We start from the raw sequence: 22,740 nt of genomic DNA, 5'->3' as shown, positions 1-22,740 counted from the left end.
CCATTTCCAACTCTCATCAAAATTTGCCATCTCCAACTCAACATCAAAATTTGCCATCACCAATTCATCATCAGTCCCTCCTAAGGAGGGAGAGATGGAATCACCCCAATGTCTCATCCACGTCGTGATGCGTCTCACCAATCCTCACAGCAATTCTCATTTCTGCGACACAAACAAAGAAAACACAGGTGTGGAGTCATCATCATCACCACAGGTAAGTGGCTGCGTATGGTGCGACAGGTTCTTCAATCCTAACTATTTCCTAAATGACTTTAACAACTTTACACTACCCGGGGTCTCTCTCCGGCCAAACCATTGGCCCTCTTACACTATGGGTTCTAAAAACCAATTCCCATTGGCCAAACTGTGGTGCTTTTCAATTTGGGGTCTCACTCCCCCGATTCATCTCCCGGTGCCCTCGTACAATTTCTGGGCTGCGACGTGTACCTCTCCCAGTGGGTCTACCCACCTGCACACCTCCACCACTGCAGTTGCCTCCGAGCTTACCTGCTCCTTACCCTAACCTAACTACCAGGGGAAGGCCCTCTGGCTCTCTCCCCACTCCGTGCCCTCTCTGGCACTGGGCTGCCCGATCCACACCCGGGATCCTCAGGCACCCACTCACAACTACCGGCTCCCAGAGCCCACCTGCGGCCTCACCTGGCCGACATCCTCACAGTGGTGGAGTGCCCAACCAACTACACACACTAACAGGCTACACGCCCAGCCATTTCCACAACACTAATGCACCCATTCACAACACCATTCTGCAACCGCACCACAAATGCCAATATCCAACCACAATTTACCTGCACCCTCTACCTAACACTTACACTACCCGCCCCGGGTACTCGTGAAAGGGGTCCACTCTTCCCCCATCCACACCTTCGCACCATGCACACCACTCCGTACCACTCACTCCAACTCTCTCCACACACCTGTACCTGCACACCTGTGCTCTCACACCTGGTGCCACCTGCACCCTTCTCTCCCCAAGCGCGTTCGCGCTGATCCACACACTCACTACTCATACACTGCTCCACACACCTGTCCAATTGCACACCTGTGCAATCACACCTGTTCCATTCTCACCTGTTCAATCCTCACACACACGGCATCATCTCAGCTAACTACTCCCCTCTGAAACTTGCGCTTCCCAGTCGTCCCTTTAAACTATTGCGCTCCCACGTCATTATCATCCATACTAATCTACCTGTGTCCCCACTACAGGTATCAGTCACTAACTAACCTTAACGTCACCTAATGTCAATCTCTTCTAGATCCCTATCATTATCCAAGCCCTCCCTGGCTCGGTTGTCATAGCCACCCCATAAGCTATTGCTCCTTTGCCCCCCTTTCTGTGAGGGATGGTGGATTTGCCATCCCACCACATCGGGGGTCTCTCACTACCAATTTTGCACATCAAATTTCAATAAATCAAAAATTTGCCAATCACTGCCCATCATCTGCTAATCACTACTGCCAATCATCAAATTTTGCTTTTCTCTAATTTTGGGTCCAAAACACTAACCTCATCACCCAGTCGACTCACTAATACCTCTCGGTGCGCCAATTCCTGTCCAAAGCCCGGCTTCGTAAAGCCAAACAATGGATGCTGGTTGTTTTGTGCCAGCGGCTGGATGCGTCCAGCACTCGGTGCAGGGAAGGAGGTTTACCCGGGCCGAGATCCCACGCACCATCTCGGCACGGAACCATCCAATGTCCCGATCTCGACCTGCCGGCACGTCTCACCAAGAAGTGGTCGCCATGACGACCCTTTCTATCGGCCTGCCCGCTCCGCCTAGTGGAGCCCGGACGCGGCCGCTCCACGCGAGGCCCAGCGTGGATCGCGCACGGCGGTCCTTTCGAACCCGCCGTGGCTCGGATCTCCGCTGGTTCTCGCGGCACGCGAAGCCCGGCACGCACCGAGGGCCCGATTCGGCTAAAAGTCGACCTAACCTTTGACCCGGTTATCGTCGACGCCTCGCCTGCAGGCTTACATGCATACGCTACCCCTTTCGTGCTCATACATGCAGCCGTTCCCATTCTCCTCGTACCTTTCCTTACACACCCAGGTACACCCATTCCACTCACAGCCTTGGTCACACACCTGACCACCGAACATTTTGGCACACATTCGTTCGTAGCACACCTCACCAAAACACCTCTTCGCGCCCCCTCCTTGGTCACCTCCTCTGTGACAATCACAGGTGTGCCCTCATTCGCACACCCAACCACGTGCCTCACCACTAATTCCAGCGTGCATTCCCACTCACGCTCTACCATTCCAGGTGTGCATCCTTCCATCCCAGGTGTACATCCTCGCTCACCTGTCACAACTAACTCACTCTCCTTGTCACTCTCAATACTCTCACCTCCACTCTTAACCACGCACTCACCCTTACTCTTGACAGCACACTCTTTCCCCATGCACCTGTCCGTCACACACTTTTCTCGCGCACACTCTCCCGTTACACCCTCTGTAACACTCACCACAGGTGGACACTCTTCCTTACTTCTGACAGCGCACTCTTTCCTCATGCACCTGTCCGTCACACACCTTTCTCGCGCACACTCCTGCGCACACTCTCCCGTCACACCCTCTGTAACACTCACCACAGGTGGACACTCTTCCTTACTTCTGACAGCGCACTCTTTCCTCATGCACCTGTCCGTCACACACCTTTCTCGCGCACACTCCTGCGCACACTCTCCCGTCACACCCTCTGTAACACTCACCACACCACGCTTCCATGTGCTCCCTCGCACACGCGCTACGACCGACTCATTCTCGCCAGCACACTCACTCCTTGGCACGCACTTTTTCCTCACACACCCCAGAGTCGGATTTTCTCGCACACCTCCTTTTTCGCACACCAGACCTGTCGCACACTTCACCCACGGCCTCTCACGAACACCCGGGTCCATCTCGACCCCCAAGCTTCTTAAATCCCCTGGCGCATCATACGCACGACCATATTGGTCACCACTTACACCGGGTCCTCTTCCTCTTCGCTTCTCCTCCATCACCTGCGAATCCCTCATCCGGTTAATGAGCACATCACGATCCAAACACAGACTTTGGACCAATTCTTTTATCTCCTCTTTTATCTCCTTGTTATCTCCTCTCCGTCGCTTCTTAATTTCGCTCACCCCTTCTTCCACTTCTTCTAATTTGTGCCTCACCTCTTTTATTCCCCGGTACGTCTCCTCAAGCTCGTCCTCCAAGGCTACCTTGACCGTTTCCATGTGCGTCCTCACCTGCCGGTCCTTCGTCTCCATTACCTCTATCACCTCGTCCAACCTCGTTGTCAGTCCCTCACGTACCATCTGACATTCCCTCTTTGTCGCTATCAAGTCGTTTTTTATGTCGTTTTGTGTCGCTTTCAACCCTCCTAATACCGCAGTGTTCCTTTGAACCTGCTCCACTAACTCCGTCTGTCCCACCGTCAGCTGCTCCACCTCCTGCGTCAGGTCCTCTATGCCCCCTTGTAACTTTACAGTCCCCTTTCTCACCTCCTTCTCCATGTGCTCCTTACAGTGCCTCACCTCCTCGCGCACTCCTCCGACCTCCTCACTCACTCCTCTTCTGATCTCTTCTCCCATCACTTGCATCTCCTGCCCAGATGCCACCCTCATCTGCTCCATTTCCTCCCTGTGAGCATCCAGTTTGGTTTCTACCCCCATTCTGACCCCCTCTATCTGCTGCTCCATTTGTTTAACTTCCCTTTCCGCTTGGTCCCTCATGTCCCTCAATTTGCCTTCCATACTGTTTTCTAACCCCTCTAACCCAGTTTTCACCTCTTTTATCCCGTTGTCTAACCCCTCAAAATTATTGTCTAACTTCCCAAATTTCTTGTCTAACTCCTCAAAATTATTGTCTAACTTCCCAAATTTCTTGTCTAACCCCCCGATTTGATTCCCTAGTCGCTCCCCCATTCTGTTTTCCATTTTCTCCATTTCCCTGGCTCTTTTTTCGTTGTCGCTCTTCGACTCTGCCATGTATTCGCTAAACCGTGCCATGAACTGCTGCATGTCAAACGGCTGCATGTTAAAGCCCGCTGATACAGCCGGCTCGGCTACCGCGCGCTCGTGCGAGGCGCCTTTTTGCGCGCCCGCTACTTCGTGCGTGACGGCGCTATTTTGCGAACCTGCCGCCCTCACTGCTTCGCTCTCCTCTTGTCCCTCAATTTGGTCCTGGACCGACCCTGCTTCACTCTCCCCTACCGGACCCCAGCCGTCTTGATCCGCCATAGCGCGACTTTCAAAATTCGAGTTTCGTAAAACAAATTCGAAATTTCGCCGTTATACTTTCGTCGAGCGCAGTACCCGCGCTCCGGATCGATTTTGTCGAGCGCCGTACGCGCTCCGGATCGATTTTGTCGAGCGCAGTACGCGCTCCGGATCGATTTTCCCTCCCAAAATTTGGGCCTAACTAATTTAGTCCCGGGTCCGAATCTCACTCCTCGACACCAATTGTTACAGACACGACTTTGATGTTAAGGTGGGCCGAGCGGAATGGCCGTCGTGTCCGCACAAGTTACCCGATTGTGCCCGAACGTTGACTAGTCGCGTTACGCTGGCTCAATAAGAAAAAGAAGACACCCGGCTGGATTACAATAACACAATACGACACCAAGGGTTCAGTTCTCAAGACCTCCGGAGGAGATTATATTCGTACGGAAAGGTCAGATTACAGGGGCTAGAGTTATAATCACAGAAAGACAGGCACTTAGACACACTCTTATATTAACCCCGGACAGACTACAGACAAACGGGACAAGGCTGACTCACACGGGGGTTGATGAAAAGGACAGCGGGTATCGATGGCTCAAGGTGCACTCTTGGCTCAAAGCAGGGTCCAGTACGGTACGGTCCGGTCCGGTCCAAAGATGCGGGGAGGTATCGTCGCGCTGGGGGTGGCGGTGGCTTCTCTCTCCAGTCTCCAAGCTGAGGCGCATCTCACTTCACATCCGGCGCGGGGCCGCGTATATCCGGCGGGGAGAGACACGCCCTCGGCTCGTTAGCTCCGCCTCGTGGAATCGGCACGTTGCTTCTCATTGGGTGCGTGGGGGGGGGTTACTGGCTCCGCCCCTGACGAGGAGCTGACAGCCAGCCCCTTCGGGGTAACCCCGTGGAGCGCATGGTCTGGAGCTAATCGAGCCGGTGTGAGGACGCATCCTCCCCCGCTCCGCCGCCATCTCCTCTGTTGTTGTTGTAATTGTTGTTGTAGTTGTTGTTATTGTTGTTGTTTGGGGAAGAAGATGGGAGGAGGTATGGGAAAGGTCCTAAACTCACTACTGGTGCCATATAATCACATTCTGGTGCAACGAAGAGTCATAATTAATGGAAACGAGGCCTTAACTGACATAGATTAAGAATAACTAGGAAGATGTCCGAAAGTTGTCTACGTGTGGTGCGGTGGACCTGGGCACGACATTTAATGGGGGAATAAGGGGAAGGTCGGCTCTACTGATTGTTATTTACATGCAATGGGACTAGGGAATGGGGGATCGGGGAAAGTTGGGGAGTATTGGAGAAAATAGGGGAATATTTACAAGCGGATATGGAGGCCAAATTCCATATTCGCAACAATATATACAGACTTGGCATTTAATATGGAATTTTTTTTTTTTCTTGACTTGGGTTTACTTTTTGAACTCGGTATATCAATCTGGTGAGTTTCTTTTACGCTTCGGTGATTTCTTTGTTAAAAGAACCATGTCACTGATTGTCTGTCGCAGCAAGAAGTCAATAACAGGATTATATCACAGGTGGCGTGACAAAATGTACGGACAGGTACATTTGACGATTGGCTTCACAATCGGGTATATAAGGGTTGTTGCGTTCTGTTTTAGTGGAAAACAACTGCTGCACGTCTACCAAAGTTATTGCCGCTTCCCCTGGAGATGGTCCGTCAACTCGACAATGCTGTTTGTCATTTAGTGGTGGCTTTACGAAATTCCGGCATGAAACAGCGTGCTATTGCTCGGCAGTATGGCATCACTCAAGGTCAGCTGTCAAAGATCCTGAAACGAAATGCTCAGAGGGGTGTCCCTACTCCAATACCGAGGTCAGGACGTCCCCGCAGAACCGCAAGGAGGGATGATCGCCAGCTGCACCGGTTAGTCCGCAATGGCCGTAACAAGTCAGCTAATCGGCTTAGGGCTGAGTGGCAGCAACTGACAAATGTGCCTGTATCCAGAAGGCTCGTCAACCAACGACTGGTTCAAGCAGGCTATCGTGCCAGGCGTCCCCTGGGAAAGCCACGTCTGACCAGAAAACACCGCCAGCGCCGATTGCAGTGGGCCAGAGAGCACCGTCAATGGCAGCCAGGACACTGGAATCACGTGATCTTCAGTGACAAGTCTAGATTTCTGGTTTATCGTCAATATGGCCACCTCCGAGTGCGCAGACAAGTGCATGAAGCCTACAACGAAGATTGTATAGTGCCAAGAGTCCAAGCTGGAGGTGGTGGGGTGACCGTTTGGGCTGCTTTTCATGCAGGGGGCAAAACTGACCTGGTTGTTCTGAATGGAAACCTGAACCAGTTCAAGCACAGGGCCATTCTGGAAGAAACATTGCTTCCATTTGTTCGTGCAGCCTTTCGAGGAAACTTTGTCTTCCAAGATGACAATGCACGGCCTCATCGTGCTCGCATAATCCAACACTTTCTTGCTGACCGTGGTGTAGAGCATATGGAGTGGCCTGCCATGTCCCCGGATATGAATCCGATAGAGAACTTGTGGGCAGAATTAACGCGTCAAATCGACCACTTGGACCAGCAGCCTGCCTCTGTGCGTGAATTGCAGCAGGCTATTGTAACTGCATGGCAAGTGATTCCTGTCCAAACCTTGTCAAATCTCGTGAACAGCATGCCTCAACGTGTACGTGCTCTCCTGAATGCTCGTGGGGGTTACACGAAGTACTGAACTGTAATTTTACTGTCCGTAATCCCAGTCGTAATTTAACTTTTGTTTTTGTTAAAAAAAATTTTTGGCTAATGTGCAAAATAAAGAGATACTTCTGGAAAACGCACAGAAGTTTAACACAGTACTGTCCGTGAATTGAGTTCGATATCAGTTTACATCACTTTCAAGGATCAATTTATTTTCTTCGAAATGTCAAATGTGGTTTTTGTTTCTTTTAAAGGTCACATTAACAAAATCTATAATAATTTCAACATAATTCCAATGAACTTTTGGTTCTAAGTCATCTTGAAAAGTAAGTTCACCCCCACAAAAAAAAAATTCCATATTAAATGCCAAGTCTGTATATATATATATATATATATATATATATATATATATATATATATATATATATATATATATATATATATATATATATATATATATATATAAATAATGGTGGTTCTCAAAAGCATATATACAGTGCATTCAGAAAGTATTCAGACCCCTTCACTTTTTTCACATTTTGTTATGTTGTAGCCTTATGCTGAAATCGTATAAATTCATTTTTTCCCTCATCAATCTACACTCAATACCCCATAATGACAAAGAGAAAACAGCATTTTAGAAAGTTTTGCAAATTTATTAAAAAGAAAAAACTGAAATATCACATTGACATAAGTATTCAGACCCTCTGCTATGAAACTTGAAATTTAGCTCAGGTGCCTCCCATTTCTCTTGATCATCTTGGAGATGTTTCTGCACCTTGATTGGAGTCCACCTGTGGTAAATTCAATTGATTGGACATTATTTGGAAAGGCACACACCTGTCCATATAAGGTCTCACAGCTGACAATGCATATCAGAGCAAAAACCAAGCCATGAGGTCGAAGGAACTGCCTGCAGAGCTCAGAGACAGGATTGTGTCGAGGCACAGATCTGGGGAAGCCTACAAAAAATTTTCTGCTGCATTGAAGGTTCCCAAGAGCACAGTGGCCTCCATAATTCTTAAATGGAAGAAGTTTGGAACAACCAGGACTCTTCCTAGAGATGGCCGCCCAGCCAAACTGAGCAATCGGGGGAGAAGGGCCTTGGTAAGAGAGGTGACCAAGAACCCGATGGTCCCTCTGGCTGAGCTCCAGAGATCCTGTGTGGAGATGGGAGAAACTTCCAGAAGGACAACCATCACTGCAACACTCCACCGATCTGGGCTTTATGGCAGAGTGGCCAGACGGAAGCCTCTCCTCAGTGAAAGACACGTGAAAGCCCGCAGAATCTTGTTTCTCACAGTCTGAGAGTCCTTTAGGTGCTTTTTTGCAAACTCCAAGTGGGCTTTCATGTGTCTTTCACTGAGGAGAGGCTTCCGTCTGACCACTCTGCCATAAAGCCCAGATCGGTGGAGTGTTGCAGTGATGGTTGTCCTTCTGGAAGTTTCTCCCATCTCCACACAGGATCTCTGGAGCTCAGCCAGTGACCATCGGGTTCTTGGTCACCTTTTACCAAGGCCCTTCTCCCCCGATTGCTCAGTTTGGCTGGGCGGCCAGCTCTAGGAAGAGTCCTGGTTGTTCCAAACTTCTTCCATTTAAGAATTATGGAGGCCAATGTGCTCTTGGGAAACTTCACTGCAGCAGAATTTTTTTTGTGGGCTTCCCTAAATCTGTGCCTTGACACAATCCTATCTCTGAGCTCTGCAGGCAGTTCCTTTGACCTCATGGCTTGGTTTTTGCTCTGATATGCATTGTCAGCTGTGAGATCTTATATAGACAAGTGTGTGCCTTTCCAAATCATGTCCAATCAATTGAATTTACCACAGGTGGACTCCAATCAAGGTGTAGGAACATCTCAAAGATGATCAAGAGAAATGGGAGGCACCTGAGCTAAATTTCAAGTGTCATAGCAAAGGGTCTGAATACTTATGTCAATGTGATATTTCAGTTTTTTCTTTTTAATAAATTTGCAAAACTTTCTAAAATCCTGTTTTCTCTTTGTCATTATGGGGTATTGAGTGGAGATTGATGAGGGAAAAAATGAATTTAAACGATTTCAGCATAAGGCTGCAACATAACAAAATGTGAAAAAGTGAAGGGGTCGAATACTTTCTGAATGCACTGTACAATCCATTAGTATTCTCTCCCATAATCTATGTTATAAATTGCCAAAATTCGGACCTTTGGCCTTGATCCTGAAATAATGTGACATGCCTCATGCCAAGATGTTATTGCATGCATGTGCCAAACACGAAAGAAATGTAAAATCATTTTCGAGTGGAGGATCTGGAGGGACAGATATGCTGACTGCACACAAAATACACCTGGTTTGGGGCTAAAAAGCAGATGTTAATCAATTAATTATACATTGGCATACACGACAAGAGGTTTACAAAAAATTAGGTTTGTATTCATCAGGTGAACAGATTCTAAACAGGCCAGATTAACATCGTCATGGCACCAAAATAAATAAAAGAACAGGGGGGTGGGGTGGAGATGGATTAATTTTCTTGGGGTTATTGAAACCATTTAGACTTTTGTCATTAAATACGATGGGCGTGATCGTTGCACATCGTACCGAAGACCCTCAAGGCGTTGCGCTTGCGAAAGGTCTCCATGGAGCTCGCCGACATGCAATCCCAAGAGGCCAAGCAGAATGTGCAGCCGATGGGCTTGTTTTTTTGTCTGGATGAAAACCATGACACGGTCAGCAAAGGAGCGTGTCAGCAGAGCTGTGGGAAGGGATGGTGGGATAGTTCAGGCAGTGTGAAGAGATAAAGGAAAAAACCAAAAAAAACCAACAAAAGCACAGAAAAGAATGAGTGTTAAAATATATTCTTCAATCGTCGGGTTCATGATTCGTCCAAGCACTAACTATTTGTCATTTGGCTTTGCACTTTTTCTGCCAGTCATTTGCATTCAGAACTATAATGTTCAGTGTTGTGTTGAGTGCAACTAAGGTGGGGCACGTTGATCAATTTACCCGACAATTAAAGATAAAGAGTTTTAAAATGACAACTTTGAGCCAACAGACTATGTTACATATTGCTTAAGATTCTTATAAGGACCTGCAAGTCTCAGCACAACCAGTTTGGCGTGACAACATAACGCTGACGACTCCACAGCTGGTGCACAAGTAACTTAATACAGGGTGATTTTTTTCATTCCAGAACCCGAAATAATTCCGATACACTAAAAACTATATCTGATAGGAACCAAATATTTTGCGTAAATTTCGCCTTATGTTACAGAAAAACGTAACATGATCCTGAGAGGTATCGCGTTTCATGTGACCCGGCAGTGACGTTTAACTGTTTTTACTCAGTCAAGCCATTGCACTCACGGTGGAAAAACGCGTGTTTCTCGTCGAACATTACATGAGGAATGCATCATTTGGGGAATTTCAAAGCGCATTTAAAAGTCCGTTTGGTGGTCGTACGAAACCTTAAAAATCAGCAATATGGAAACTGGTGAAGAGGTTTAGAGAAACAGGCTGCATGAACGTTTAAAATCACATGCGCCAAAAAGTGTTGTTACAACAGAGAAAGTGTATGAAGTGCAGGAAAGAATGGAAGCAAGCCCGAAGAAATCTGAGACGTTTAGCACAACAAGCTCACTGTTCATATTACAGTGCAAGGAAGGCAGTCAAGACACTCAAACTTTATCCCTACAAAATTCATGCAGTGCATCAGTTACTGGAGCCAGATAGAGAAACGTGAGCCTGCTGTGAGTGGCTCCAGAGGATGGTAAGAGAGCAAGACAATGTTTTGGATGTTGTGTTTTTTACAGATGAAGCATGGTTTCATCTTTCTGGTTCACAAAACACTCGTTTATGGCGTAGTAAACAACTTTATGCAATGCATGAGTCATTGTGGCCGCATCGATCCCCACATTACGTCGCCAGATATCTTTTTGTGGGGATATGTAAAGGATATAGTGTACGCTACAAATACATGCACTCTTGGTCAATTAATAATGTAATCAGTGACACAATCTGCAATATTCCCCAATAAATGCTACACTCTGTATGGGAGAGCATGCTGCGAAGAATTAATTTGTGCCTGCAACATGGTGGTGGACACTTTCAGCACCTTATAGCCTAGTCAAAAAATCTGAAAATGTGCCTTTATAGAATGATTGAGGCATTTTTGAGTAAAAGCAAACAAACCACTTTTTCTGGGGTAGTTTTTCATGCTGAATATGAATCTGTTGTTTGCCAAGCCCAAAAATGCGTAATTAGGTCACTAATCAAGGTCAAAGGTCAATGAGTGCAAAATTCAATTTTTTTGAAAAAATGCTTTATTTTACATCCCCTATCTGTACATTTCAATTATTTTACAATATTTTGTCTAGTAAGGTTGCTAAAGCTTTTCAAAATCTTATTTTTAAAGGAAAACGTGAGGACACATCTATGCTCATTTGCCTTTATCTCTGTAAGGGGCGACAATTAGTTTTTGCGTAATTTGCTTGCAGTTTAACCTCTAAATGCACAATGGGGCAGAGTTTTTATGCTCCTATTGATGGTCTAGAGATAGATTTTATAAAGACAGAATCTAAATGTCACCGGTAAACAACATAGGTCAAAGGTCAATGAGTGCGAAAGTCTTGCAATGACGTAACAGTTACTTGCACTTGAAACCATCCCTTTCACTCAACAGTGAAAGTGGCTTCATCTTTCTGACCCCAATGCATTTGCCATGTTTGTCAAATCATTTCCATTCAGACAGAGCAGGGTGTTCTTCAATAGACCCTTAATGATGAAGAATGAATCTAATAGCCTAGCATAAGCCATCTAGTTCGTACCCTAGGCATCAGGCATTAAACATTTCAGGAGTACAGGTAAGGGTCTTTTTAAGATTGTTAAAAAATGAAATATAAAATCAAATGAAAGTAAAGGAATGCATTCTTCTTTGGTGAGATACATGTACATACAAATGTGTAATGTATGCTTGACATCTCACATCATAGGCAGGCCTACATACATGTACATTTACCTAACAGTAGCAAAAAGACAGGCAGGGCATGGGCATTGACGATGAGTGCCTAATGCATCTACCACTAATGAATTAGTGATATCGGTTAGATGTTTTGTCTTGAAGAAGCTTTACTTTGTGTCTTTGAGAATAAGATTAAAACCCGGGCCAACACTGCCTGCGCTTATTCGATCATTTAAGGGCTGTTGCAGTATATCATACAACGTTGTAGTTTTCATGGTCAGAACATGCGTGCCTGGTGCTTAGTTTGGTTTCTGTTTCTCCCCTCAGGCCAACCATGGAACCTATTGCCAGCCTCAAGCGACAGCGTGAGGATGTGTCGTTTGAACTTTGTATCATTTGTCAGGGAACTAGCCAGGTCAAAGATACGATTTTCAACCAGACAAACCAGGGTATTGCTGCCATCAGAGAGGCGACCGAGCTCCGATGCAAACTTAGACACTATGAATTTCGATCAGCCGTGGACAGGCTTTCGACTCTCTTTGCAGAGCCTCCAGAAAGTCTCCCCAAACTTAAATGGCATAAGCTATGTTACTCTGCATACACACACAAGGGGAAAATAAATGCTAAGCTAGCCAAGGAACAATCGAAAAACGAAAAAGATCCTGAAAGAAAGAGTGTTTCGGCTGAAGCATGTCCGTTTTTACGCAGTAGTACTACTAAGATGAACTGGACATTGTTGTATGTTCTGCCAGAACTTTGACAAGAAGCAGAAGACAAGTCGTGTCACAACCTTCAAAATGAGTAATGAAATTACGGAAAAAGCTAAATTTGTACATAACATCTTAGTCCGTACTGCAAATGAGAATGATTTAATCTCAGCTGAGGCATGTTACCATGTTAACTGTCTTAGTAAATTCTTTAGGGATGTCAAAAGGGCGGAAACTGAAAGCAAATCAGCAGACATGGCGATATCATGGTTGTGTCAAGAGCTGCGTCACTCTGCTGAGAAAGGGCACGTATTTGAACTATCTGCAGTGTTCGAGAGGTACAAAGAGTTAGCCAGTGAGTGCGACGGCACAATTCCTACATCGTATCTTAGTAGACTGGGGACTTTTAAAGAAACTTTGTCGAATTGCATTGGGGACATTTATGAATTTCTTGTGCTAAGAAATTTGGCACCTTCAGAGAAACAAACTTTGCTTCTTCCACGACATTTCAGTCACATACCTCTTTCAGAAATGGTGTGCGGTCAGAACAGTGCAGACTATATTCCCATATTTAGACAACAGGATGATCATTTTCTGTCTTTAGTGCACGTTGCTCTGCAACTCCGCAGTGATATCATGTCACATCCTGCATTCGAAGGTTGCGATGTAAGCGAAAAAGCAGAGTTGGCAAGTGTACCACCATCTGTACTCATGTTTGTGAATATCTTGCTTGGAGGCCAAAGTAGTGTCGATGCTGAGTTTGACGAAAGTGAGATGTCTGAAACTGGTTGGGTGAAGAAGACAAGGGTCCTTAGCATTGGACAAGACATGGTCTATGGTGTATGTGGAGACAAGAAGGCACCGCCTAAACACGTTGGAATGGGTATGACGCTGCACCAGTCAACTCGATCAAAGAAATTAGTTGAGCTATTCCATAATGCTGGGCACATAATCAGCTATAACCGGGTTCTTAGGTACTAGGACGTGCCCGTACGTGGCGTACCCGTAACCGTACCGTACCCGGTACCGTACCCGTACCGTACCCGTACCCGTGACGTGCCCGTAATGAATATGTACAAAATATAAATATGTATGTACTACAATCGATCGTACCTTACAACAATCAACACAGATTGCAACGTCAAATAAATGAATACGCTCTCAAATGTGCCGTCCAAGGCAGTGTCTGCTCGCCACGTTCAGCATCAGTTCAGCGTCACTATGACTATCCGTAAGTCCGGAAGTGACGTCCTCATTTGACTGTCCGGAAGGTCGCATATCGCAGGAAAGCGAAAGAATCGCAAATTAGTTTTAATTAGTTTTAAAACATCGTTTAACGCCAACATAGCGCCAACATAGTTTGCCGACGGGAAATAAATGAATACGCTCTCAAATGTGCCATCCGAGGCAGAGTCTGTTCGCCACGTTCGGCACACGTGATAGCTCGCTGCTCTCTGATTGGTTGAATCGTTTTTTGGACATAGCTCGGTAACTACTTCTGCGATTAATTTAAAACCTTGAAAAGGCACATCCTCGGGTCCCCAGCAATATACCTGGCAAGTTTAAAGTATATCGGACCCGTGGTTGTCGAGAAACAGCGGTCACAGACAAACACACACACAGACACACACACACACACACACACACACACACACACACACACACACACACACACACACACACACACACACACACACACACACACACACACACACACACACACACACACACACACACACACACACACACACACACACACACAGAGATTGCTGGAATTATAGATAGATGACACTGTCATGGCTGAAAACACTCTGAAAGCGCTTGATCAAGAAACTGGGGCAGTTGTTACCAGCAACCTGGTTTCGGGACGATTTGTGCATTTTTCTGGCGACAATATTGACATCAATGACTCTACCCTAGATGGCAAAAATACATTTCACGCTACTCAGTTAGCTGCCTGGCAGAGGGGGCCATCTGCTGAAAGCGGTCTTGGAGACATCAAACCATCCAATACGTCAACGTTGGATATACCAACAGCAGTTGAAAAGATCCAACAACAGCAGTTTCCGACACCATCAAAGAAGGTCACAGAAGATGCTGAAAAGTTCATTTGCCATATCTACAAGGAACCATCTGAGAACTGTAATCAAGCCCGCATTAAACTGTTCAACAAATGCCATGCAACGGAGACCCTACCTCCATCTAGTGATGCAGCAAAGTTCCACATAGAGCGTGCAAACTACCAAAGTTTCATTTGGAGAGAGGCCAGTAATCCAATGACAGATCTGCCACCGCCGACTGATTGTGGATGGAAACTCGTTGATGACAAGTTGTCACCGGTTCTTACAACTTTACCGTCAATTCCAAAGGGATGCCGAGAACTTACTCAGTGTGGTTGCAAGAAAGGTTGCAGTTCTGATAGTTGCTCTTGTCGGAAGTGGGGGAAACAGTTCTGCACTGAGGCCTGCAAGTGCAATGCCAGTGAAACACCATGTCGAAACAGGCCAAAGTAGGGGGGGGGGGGGGTCAGAGCTTACACAGTTAAGCTAATTGGCATTCCCCTGGATGGCTCCTCCTTCCAGCCAATCAGTCTGACAGACTGCAATTGATTCAGGATTAATTAAGAATACATGTGATAATGATCAACTGCCTGCACTCCAAACATGTTTGCCATGAAGTGCATTTTGCGCCTTGTGCCATGTAAGTGCACTTTGCGCCTTGTGACCGTTAGCCTTAATTAAGTGGCTAATTAGTCAAATATTGACATTTAGTGTAGAAAACAATCTTGCTATTATATAGGACTCAGGTAAACCACTTCACTGATGGTATTTAAGGCAACAATTCAAGTGAATTAAAACAGTATGTCAAAAAACGAAAAGTTGCTTCATTACGGATATATTCACAAAAATCTGATTTTTTCCCTTCACAATTCCCTTTACTTTCATAATTGTGAAAAGCTGTAGTAACCTTACCAGACAAAATACTGTAAAATAATTGAAATGTACAGATAGGGGATGTAAAATAAAACATTTTTTCAAAAATTTTGAATTTTGCACTCATTGACCTTTGACCTTGATTAGTGACCTAATTACGCATGTTTGGGCTTGGCAAACAACAGATTCGTATTCAGCACGAAAAACTACCCCAGAAAAAGTGGTTTGCTTGCTTTTACTCAAAAATGCCTCATGAATTCACGTTTCTCAGAAATTTGACTAGACTATTATTTAAGACATTTGAAACCAGTTGAAACCAATTAATAGTTGGGTCAAAATGTCAAAGAGCAAAATGAAAGCAAGTACAAATAGGCCTTATTCGGCCATCTCCGACACATCGTGAGACAGCCAGTTTTGCAATCTCTTCCACGTTTATTTATTTATCATTTGAGCTTTTGTCATCAAATAATCACCAAACGTTACGCCTAGGTCCCCCGTCGGTGAAGTGATGTGAGTTGACAAAGTGGAAGACACAAGGCGGCCATCTTGGATTTTGACGTGGCGACCCAATTTTCAATAGCGTTCTTCCTTATGCCTAGATACACCCACACACCAGATTAGAAGTTGGTACTTCGCTTATTTTTCAAGATATTCCGCTCACAAGGTTCAGACATACATGGCGTCAGACATACATGGCGGTGGCCATCTTGGATTTTGACGTGGGTTGCACCCACACACCAAATTAGAATTCGGTCCTTTGCTTATGCATGCACGCACGCACGGACGGAGGGGAAAACCATAGTCCCCCTTTCGCTCCGCGGTGCGACGGGGGACAACAAACCTTTATTATGAGAATATGGAGAACACCATTTCACAAATTTTACATTTTTCTTTTTTAGCTGTTGTTTTCGTGAAGTTTAGTTCACGCACAAGGCGGACATGGGCGGGCATTGTATTTTGAGATGCTTTCATGTTATTATGGCAACAAAAAACAAACCATATTGGACCAAACTATTGGAACCACCTTTTATCTTCCCCCATCCAAAACCTTGATCTTTTGTACCCCCGTTAAAACACCACAAATACACATTTTTCAAATTCCGTTTTCTAGTAAGTCCTAGTAGTGTCGATTTGTTTTATTCCATGTACCCCGCACCAGCCCTCTCCCTTCCACAGATCTCCCGATGTCGCTGTTCTCTATGATTGTGCTTTTCTCTCTTTCTCTCTCGTCTCCTCTTGTCTTTTCCTCTTGTCTCCTGCTCCATTTACTTTGTTTCATGTGTGTTTCTGTTTAATGTTTTGATGTATTTTATGTGTCAGCTCTTACACGAGCCTCAACTTTGTATAAAGAAAAAAAAGAAAAAAAAACGATAAAAAAAGGTGAAGATATCAAAATCCAATTACGTGCTGAGTTTTTTTTTTGGTTTGTTTTTGTATACTGAATCGAGGCTCGTGAAAGAGCTAAAATAGAATTGAATGAAACCCCTTTAACACCCATAAGTATTGTTAATGGTTCGGCTGGTTCGGGACGCGAGGGGGCTTTTGTGTCAATGGGGGTCAACAGTCAATGCGTTAAGTACCATTTTCATTTCTTTTTTGCAACATACATTTCGTGTTTATACGAATTTCGTGTTTATACAGGGTCCGTCAGGGAGGTGTGACGATTTTCAGAAAACTCGTACAGTTATTTTTAGTCGAATTTCAATTTTTTAAAAAGACTACATATATAATGCCATTTAATACACTGTAACAAAGACATTTTAAAAATGTAATTCATGTTTGAATTGGGTATAACAATGGAAGTGGGGGGGTCTAGCGCATGCGTGATGGCTGTTGGTTACTCGTTGTTAGGCACCATTTCAGTAGCCATGGAGCTGTGGACGATTGAACATCGCATCTTTGTTGTTGAGACGTTTATTCAAACGGGTAGTTCGGTGGTGCTTACACAGCGCAGATTTCGTACTCACTTCAATGTTGGTCGACGTGGCGCCGTTCCGTCTCGAAACACAATATTTAAGTGGGTAAAAAACTTCAGGACAACTGGATCTGTGAGGCCGGGAGCAGCTCAGGGAGGTGATCGAACCGTTAGGACCCCGGAAAACATCGAAAGGGTTCGACAAGCTGTGGAGGCCAGCCCTCGTCGGTCAGCGGTACGGCACGCTCGCGCTCTACGGATGTCAGTCGCACACTGTGACAGTCAACTCACAACGTTATGTTATGATGTTGCGCGAGTTCTTACTGCCTAAATTGAGACGACATCGCATTGACCTCCCTACAGTTTGGTTCAGCAAGATGGGGCTACTTGCCATACCTCAAGAGAATCAATGGCCTTATTAAGAGAACATTTTCCAGGGCACCTCATTTCAATCCGTGGGGATGTGGAGTGGCCCCCTCGATCGCCTGATCTTTCACCCTGTGACTATTTTTTATGGGGTTACTTGAAAGCTAAGGTTTACATTGAAAAACCACGCACTCTTGAGACCCTTTCAGATGCCATCACCAGAGAAATTCGAGCTATTCCACTTGCCATGGTTGAAAGGTCTATGGACAACTTTTCAGCGCGTCTGCAAGAATGCTTGGACAAGAACGGCCGCCATTTAGATGATGTCATTTTTCAAACATGAATTACATTTTTAAAATGTCTTTGTTACAGTGTATTACATGGCATTATATACAGACTTGGCATTTAATATGGAATATTTTTTTGTGGGGGTGAACTTACTTTTCAAGATGTCTTAGAACCAAAAGTTCATTGGAATTATGTTGAAATTATTCTAGATTTTGTTAATGTGACCTTTAAAAGAAACAAAAACCACATTTGACATTTCGAAACAAATAAATTGATCCTTGAAAGTGATGTAAACCGATATCAAACTCAATTCATGGACAGTGCTGTGTTAAACTTCTGTACGTTTTCCAGAAGTATCTCTTTATTTTGCACATTAGCCAAATTTTTTTTAACAAAAACAAAAGTTAAATTACGACTGGGATTACCGACAATAAAATTACAGTTCAGTACTTCGTGTAACCCCCACGAGCATTCAGGAGAGCACGTACACGTTGAGGCATGCTGTTCACGAGATTTGCCAAGGTTTGGACAGGAATCACTTGCCATGCAGTGACAATAGCCTGCTGCAATTCACGCACAGAGGTCGACTGCTGGTCCAAGTGGTCGATTTGACGCGTTAATTCTGCCCACAAGTTCTCTATCGGATTCAAATCCGGCGACATGGCAGGCCACTCAATATGCTCTACACCACGGTCAGCAAGAAAGTGTTGGATCATGCGAGCACGATGAGGCCGTGCATTGTCATCTCGGAAGACAAAGTTTCCTCGAAAGGCTGCACGAGCAAATGGAAGCAATGTTTCTTCCAGAATGGCCCTGTACTTGAACTGGTTCAGGTTTCCATTCAGAACAACCAGGTCAGTTTTGCCCCCTGCATGAAAAGCAGCCCAAACGGTCACCCCACCACCTCCAGCTTGGACTCTTGGCACTATACAATCTTTGTTGTAGGCTTCAAGCACTTGTCTGCGCACTCAGACGCGGCCATCTTGACGATAGACCAGAAATCTAGACTCGTCACTGAAGATCACATGATTCCAGTGTCCTGGCTGCCATTGACGGTGCTCTCTGGCCCACTGCAATCGGCGCTGGCAGTGTTGTCTGGTCAGGCGTGGCTTTCTCAGAGGACGCCTGGCACGATAGCTTGCTTGAACCAGTCGTTGGTTGACTAGCCTTCTGGATACAGGCACACGTGTCAGTTGCTGCCACTCAGCCCTAAGCCGATTAGCTGACTTGGTACGGCCATTGCAGACTAACCGGTGCAGCTGGTGATCATCCCTCCTTGTGGTTCTGCGGGGACGTCCTGGCCTCGGTATTGGAGTAGAGACACCCCTCTGAGCATTTCGTTTCAGGATCTTTGACACCTGACCTTGAGTGATGCCATACTGCCGAGCAATAGCACGCTCTTTCATGCTGTAATGTCGTAAAGCCACCACTCCATGACAAACAGCATTGTCGAGTTGACGGACCATCTCCAGAGGAAGCGGCAAGAACTTTTGGAGACGTGCAGCAGTTGTTTTCCACTCATACACAATGCAACAACCCTTGTATACCCGACTGTGAAGCCAATCGTCAAATGCACCTGTCCGTACATTTTGCCACGCCACCTGTGATATAATCCTGTTGTTGACTTCTTGCTGCGACAGACAATCAGTGACATGGTTCTTTTAACAAATAAATCACCAAAGTGTAAAAGAAACTCACCAGATTGATATACTGAGTTCAGAAAGTAAACCCAAGTCAAGAAAAAAATATTCCATATTAAATGCCAAGTCTGTATGTAGTCTTTAAAAAATAAAAAAATTTAAATTAGACTAAAAATAACTGTGTACGAGTTTTCTGAAAATAGTCACACCTCCCTGGAAAATCGTCACAACGGACCCTGTACATTTAAACACTTGATCCTTTTCTATTTTGCTGAAAAACAAAGTAGGATTTGGCTAAACTTCGTCTAGCCAAATTAGCAAAATTGCTCAAACGACTTTCAATCCAGCTGATACCCAAACGTCTCATTCACTCACCAGCCAGAATTGCCTCCCGGTCTCCTTCCTGGTTTCCCCTGATTCGTACAAATTCCTGCCGCAAAAATGGTGCCACAGCTGTGTTGCTGTTGACGAAGACCTTCACAGGGTTTCGCAGCGAGACTGCTGCCAGCTCTTGCACCTAAGCAGGGCAGACACCAGGTCATAATCAAAAGGTAGAGGAGGGAGGGGAGGTCCTTTGGAATGTTTATCAGTTCTCTGCTTATAACACGAATGACCGCCACTGTGGTCACAACATGCGAAATATCCAGTAACGGTCCGATTGGGAAACGCGCATTTAATGAGCTATTGCAAAATTAACCTGACACCTATTATCCATATCACCCTACTCACAGTTATATCAGAACGGGCTGATTCGTCACACGGTCACAGATTACTTAACTCCAGTATGCGACTGCTCAAAGAAAAATGTAACGCTTTTTTTTTCTTTCGTTATTTGAGTAATGTAACACTTGATTGCGTAACATAACGCTTGATTACTGTGTGTTCAGGCCGCACTGTGGTCACAACAGTACAGTACACATGCATTCTGATGGGTTTAATTCAACCTTACTATTATTCGACATATTATTAGATTTTTCGGGTCCTGACGTAATAGGCGTTTTGCTGACAGGTTTAATCAAAAGAGGGCATGTTGTACTTCCCAAACATTCTGCTCCATTCTTTATCATTTGCCTGAGGTCATCCTTCATCTGCTTCCACTTCACTGTGAAGCTCAGTGTTAGATTCTTTAGTTTGAACTTCCACTTCCAATGAAAATTTAGAATTATTCTCATTCAGATTTCAATATCACTGTATTACATATTTTGCAAATTTTTTTTTTTTTTTTGTATAAAAGGTCAAGGCTCGTGTAAGAGCCAACATTAATGACAAAAAAAACAAACGGACACACAAGACAAAATAAAGGGAGCGGGAGACAAGATGGGGAGAGAAGGGGTAGCACACAAGTACAACATTTGAGAGCAGGGACATCGGGAGATCTGTGGGAGGGCTTGGGGGGAAGAGGAGTGGGAAGGGGTGTGTGGGGGGGGGGGGGGGGAGGGAGTGATGTTCATTGAATGAAAGAGTGAAGGTGAGCAGAGAGCCTAGATTTTGGCAGTTTCACCAGAAGAGGGTTGCTGGCAGATCCTGTGCGACCTGTAGGAGTATTTGGGGGACAGAACACAGACAGGGCTGGGGGGGGGGTGGGGGGGGGGGGGCTAGGCCAGATAGGAGTCGGTAGAAGACAGAAAGCCCACCAACCTGCCTGCGGTGAGTGAGTGAAAGGCCCTCAGAGTTAGCTTCATCGCGGGAGATTCCAATGATTCTGAAAGCTTTGGTTTGCAACAGTGTGAAGCTGAGCTAAGTGTGAGGCAGGAGCACCAGCCAAGAGGGGGGAGCAGTATTCCATTGAGCTGCAGATGAAAGATTTGTATGTGGTGAGGAGCTCAGGTGTGCCAAGGAAGGACTTCGCACGACGAAGGATGCCCAGTCGGCGACCGGCTTTGGAGGCCAGCTTGGAAATGTGGTTTTTCCAGGAAAGATCATGGCAGATTGTGAGACAGAACTTATTGGAGAGGATTGTTGAGAAAGTAGATGGGAGGATTGTTCAGACGGTCTTTTCGGAAAGGCATACAATTGTATTTTGTCGAAACGGTATTTATCTTTCGGTGTGTGAAGTTATAGTGTGCACCTTGGAAGTTTCTCGGTGTTTATCTTTCATAAATTAATCGTCTGTTTGCCGCGTCGCGAGCAAGGCCTTTGCCGCGTCGCGAGCGATTTGAAATCGAAGTTAAGTAATTGTTCCCATTTGTATTTTCGTTATAACTGTATTTATTTTATGGTGTGTGTACGTATATTGTGTCCCGAGGAAGATTTTCGGTGCAAATCTTTCATACCTGTATTGAAAATCGTGTTAATTCGTGTCGTGTCTTGAGGCCTTGTACAGTGTACAACTTTGAGGCTTTGTTTTTCTCTCAGCGGTCCGTCGTTTGTGATCCCATAACTTTCGTTCTCCGTTTCCCCAGTCTTTTCACCCCATAGCCTACTTCCTTGTGTAAATCTCAACTAAAAAAAAAACAAAAAAAAAACATTTCCTTCTCTGTTCTCATTCGTTTATTCATTCTTATTCGTTCGTTCGTTCTTCGACCATGTGTTTCTCCCCCATTTCCCCAGATAGTTTTCACTGTTATACCTCTCCCACCCCCCCCCCCCTTCCCATGCCCCCCCCCCCCAAAGCCCTCGCCCTCTCTCAGATCTCTCCATGTCTCTCGGTCCCTGCTCTCAAATGTTGTGTTTGTGTCCTTCCCCCTCTCTCCCCATCTTGTCTACCGCTCCCGATGTTATATGTTTTATGTGTCGGTTTGTCTTTCTGTGTGATTAATGTTCGCTCTTTCACGAGCCTCGATCTTGTATACAAAAAAAAAAAAAAAAAAATTAGTGTGAGAGTGAGATGTATCGGGATTGAAAGACACGTTCCATTTGTTTGACCAGTCTGTGATTTTGTCCAGTCTGCAGAGAGTGAGGAGGCTGGCTGCAGACTGCCGATCAGAGGGATGAGGAATGGAGCGGCAGAGAGTGGAGTAATCAGCAAGTTGTTTGTTTGTTGTTGTTTGTCAACATCAAAGTTGTTTCAACTTCATCGAAGATGATGATTTGTAATATCAGATACCACCAGGGGC

General features: G+C 45.4%; 1 protein-coding gene across 1 annotated transcript in view; it reads right to left on the bottom strand.

The window, feature by feature from the left end:
• DDX27 (DEAD-box helicase 27) overlaps positions 1–22,740 on the bottom strand; it is a 90,174-nt gene that overhangs the window by 28,433 nt on the left and 39,001 nt on the right. Inside the window, exons 11-12 of the mRNA XM_078773383.1 lie at positions 20,060–20,201; positions 9,477–9,630 (exon numbers count right to left, since the gene is read on the bottom strand). Of these exons, the coding sequence (XP_078629509.1) occupies positions 9,477–9,630; positions 20,060–20,201 (296 nt within the window). The remainder of the gene's footprint in view (positions 1–9,476; positions 9,631–20,059; positions 20,202–22,740) is intronic.

The sequence above is a fragment of the Myxine glutinosa genome, chromosome 2, assembly GCF_964187855.1.
Source record: "Myxine glutinosa chromosome 2, kmMyxGlut1.1, whole genome shotgun sequence".
Taxonomy (NCBI): Eukaryota; Metazoa; Chordata; class Myxini; order Myxiniformes; family Myxinidae; genus Myxine; species Myxine glutinosa.
This window is presented reverse-complemented; position numbering and strand designations above follow the sequence as displayed.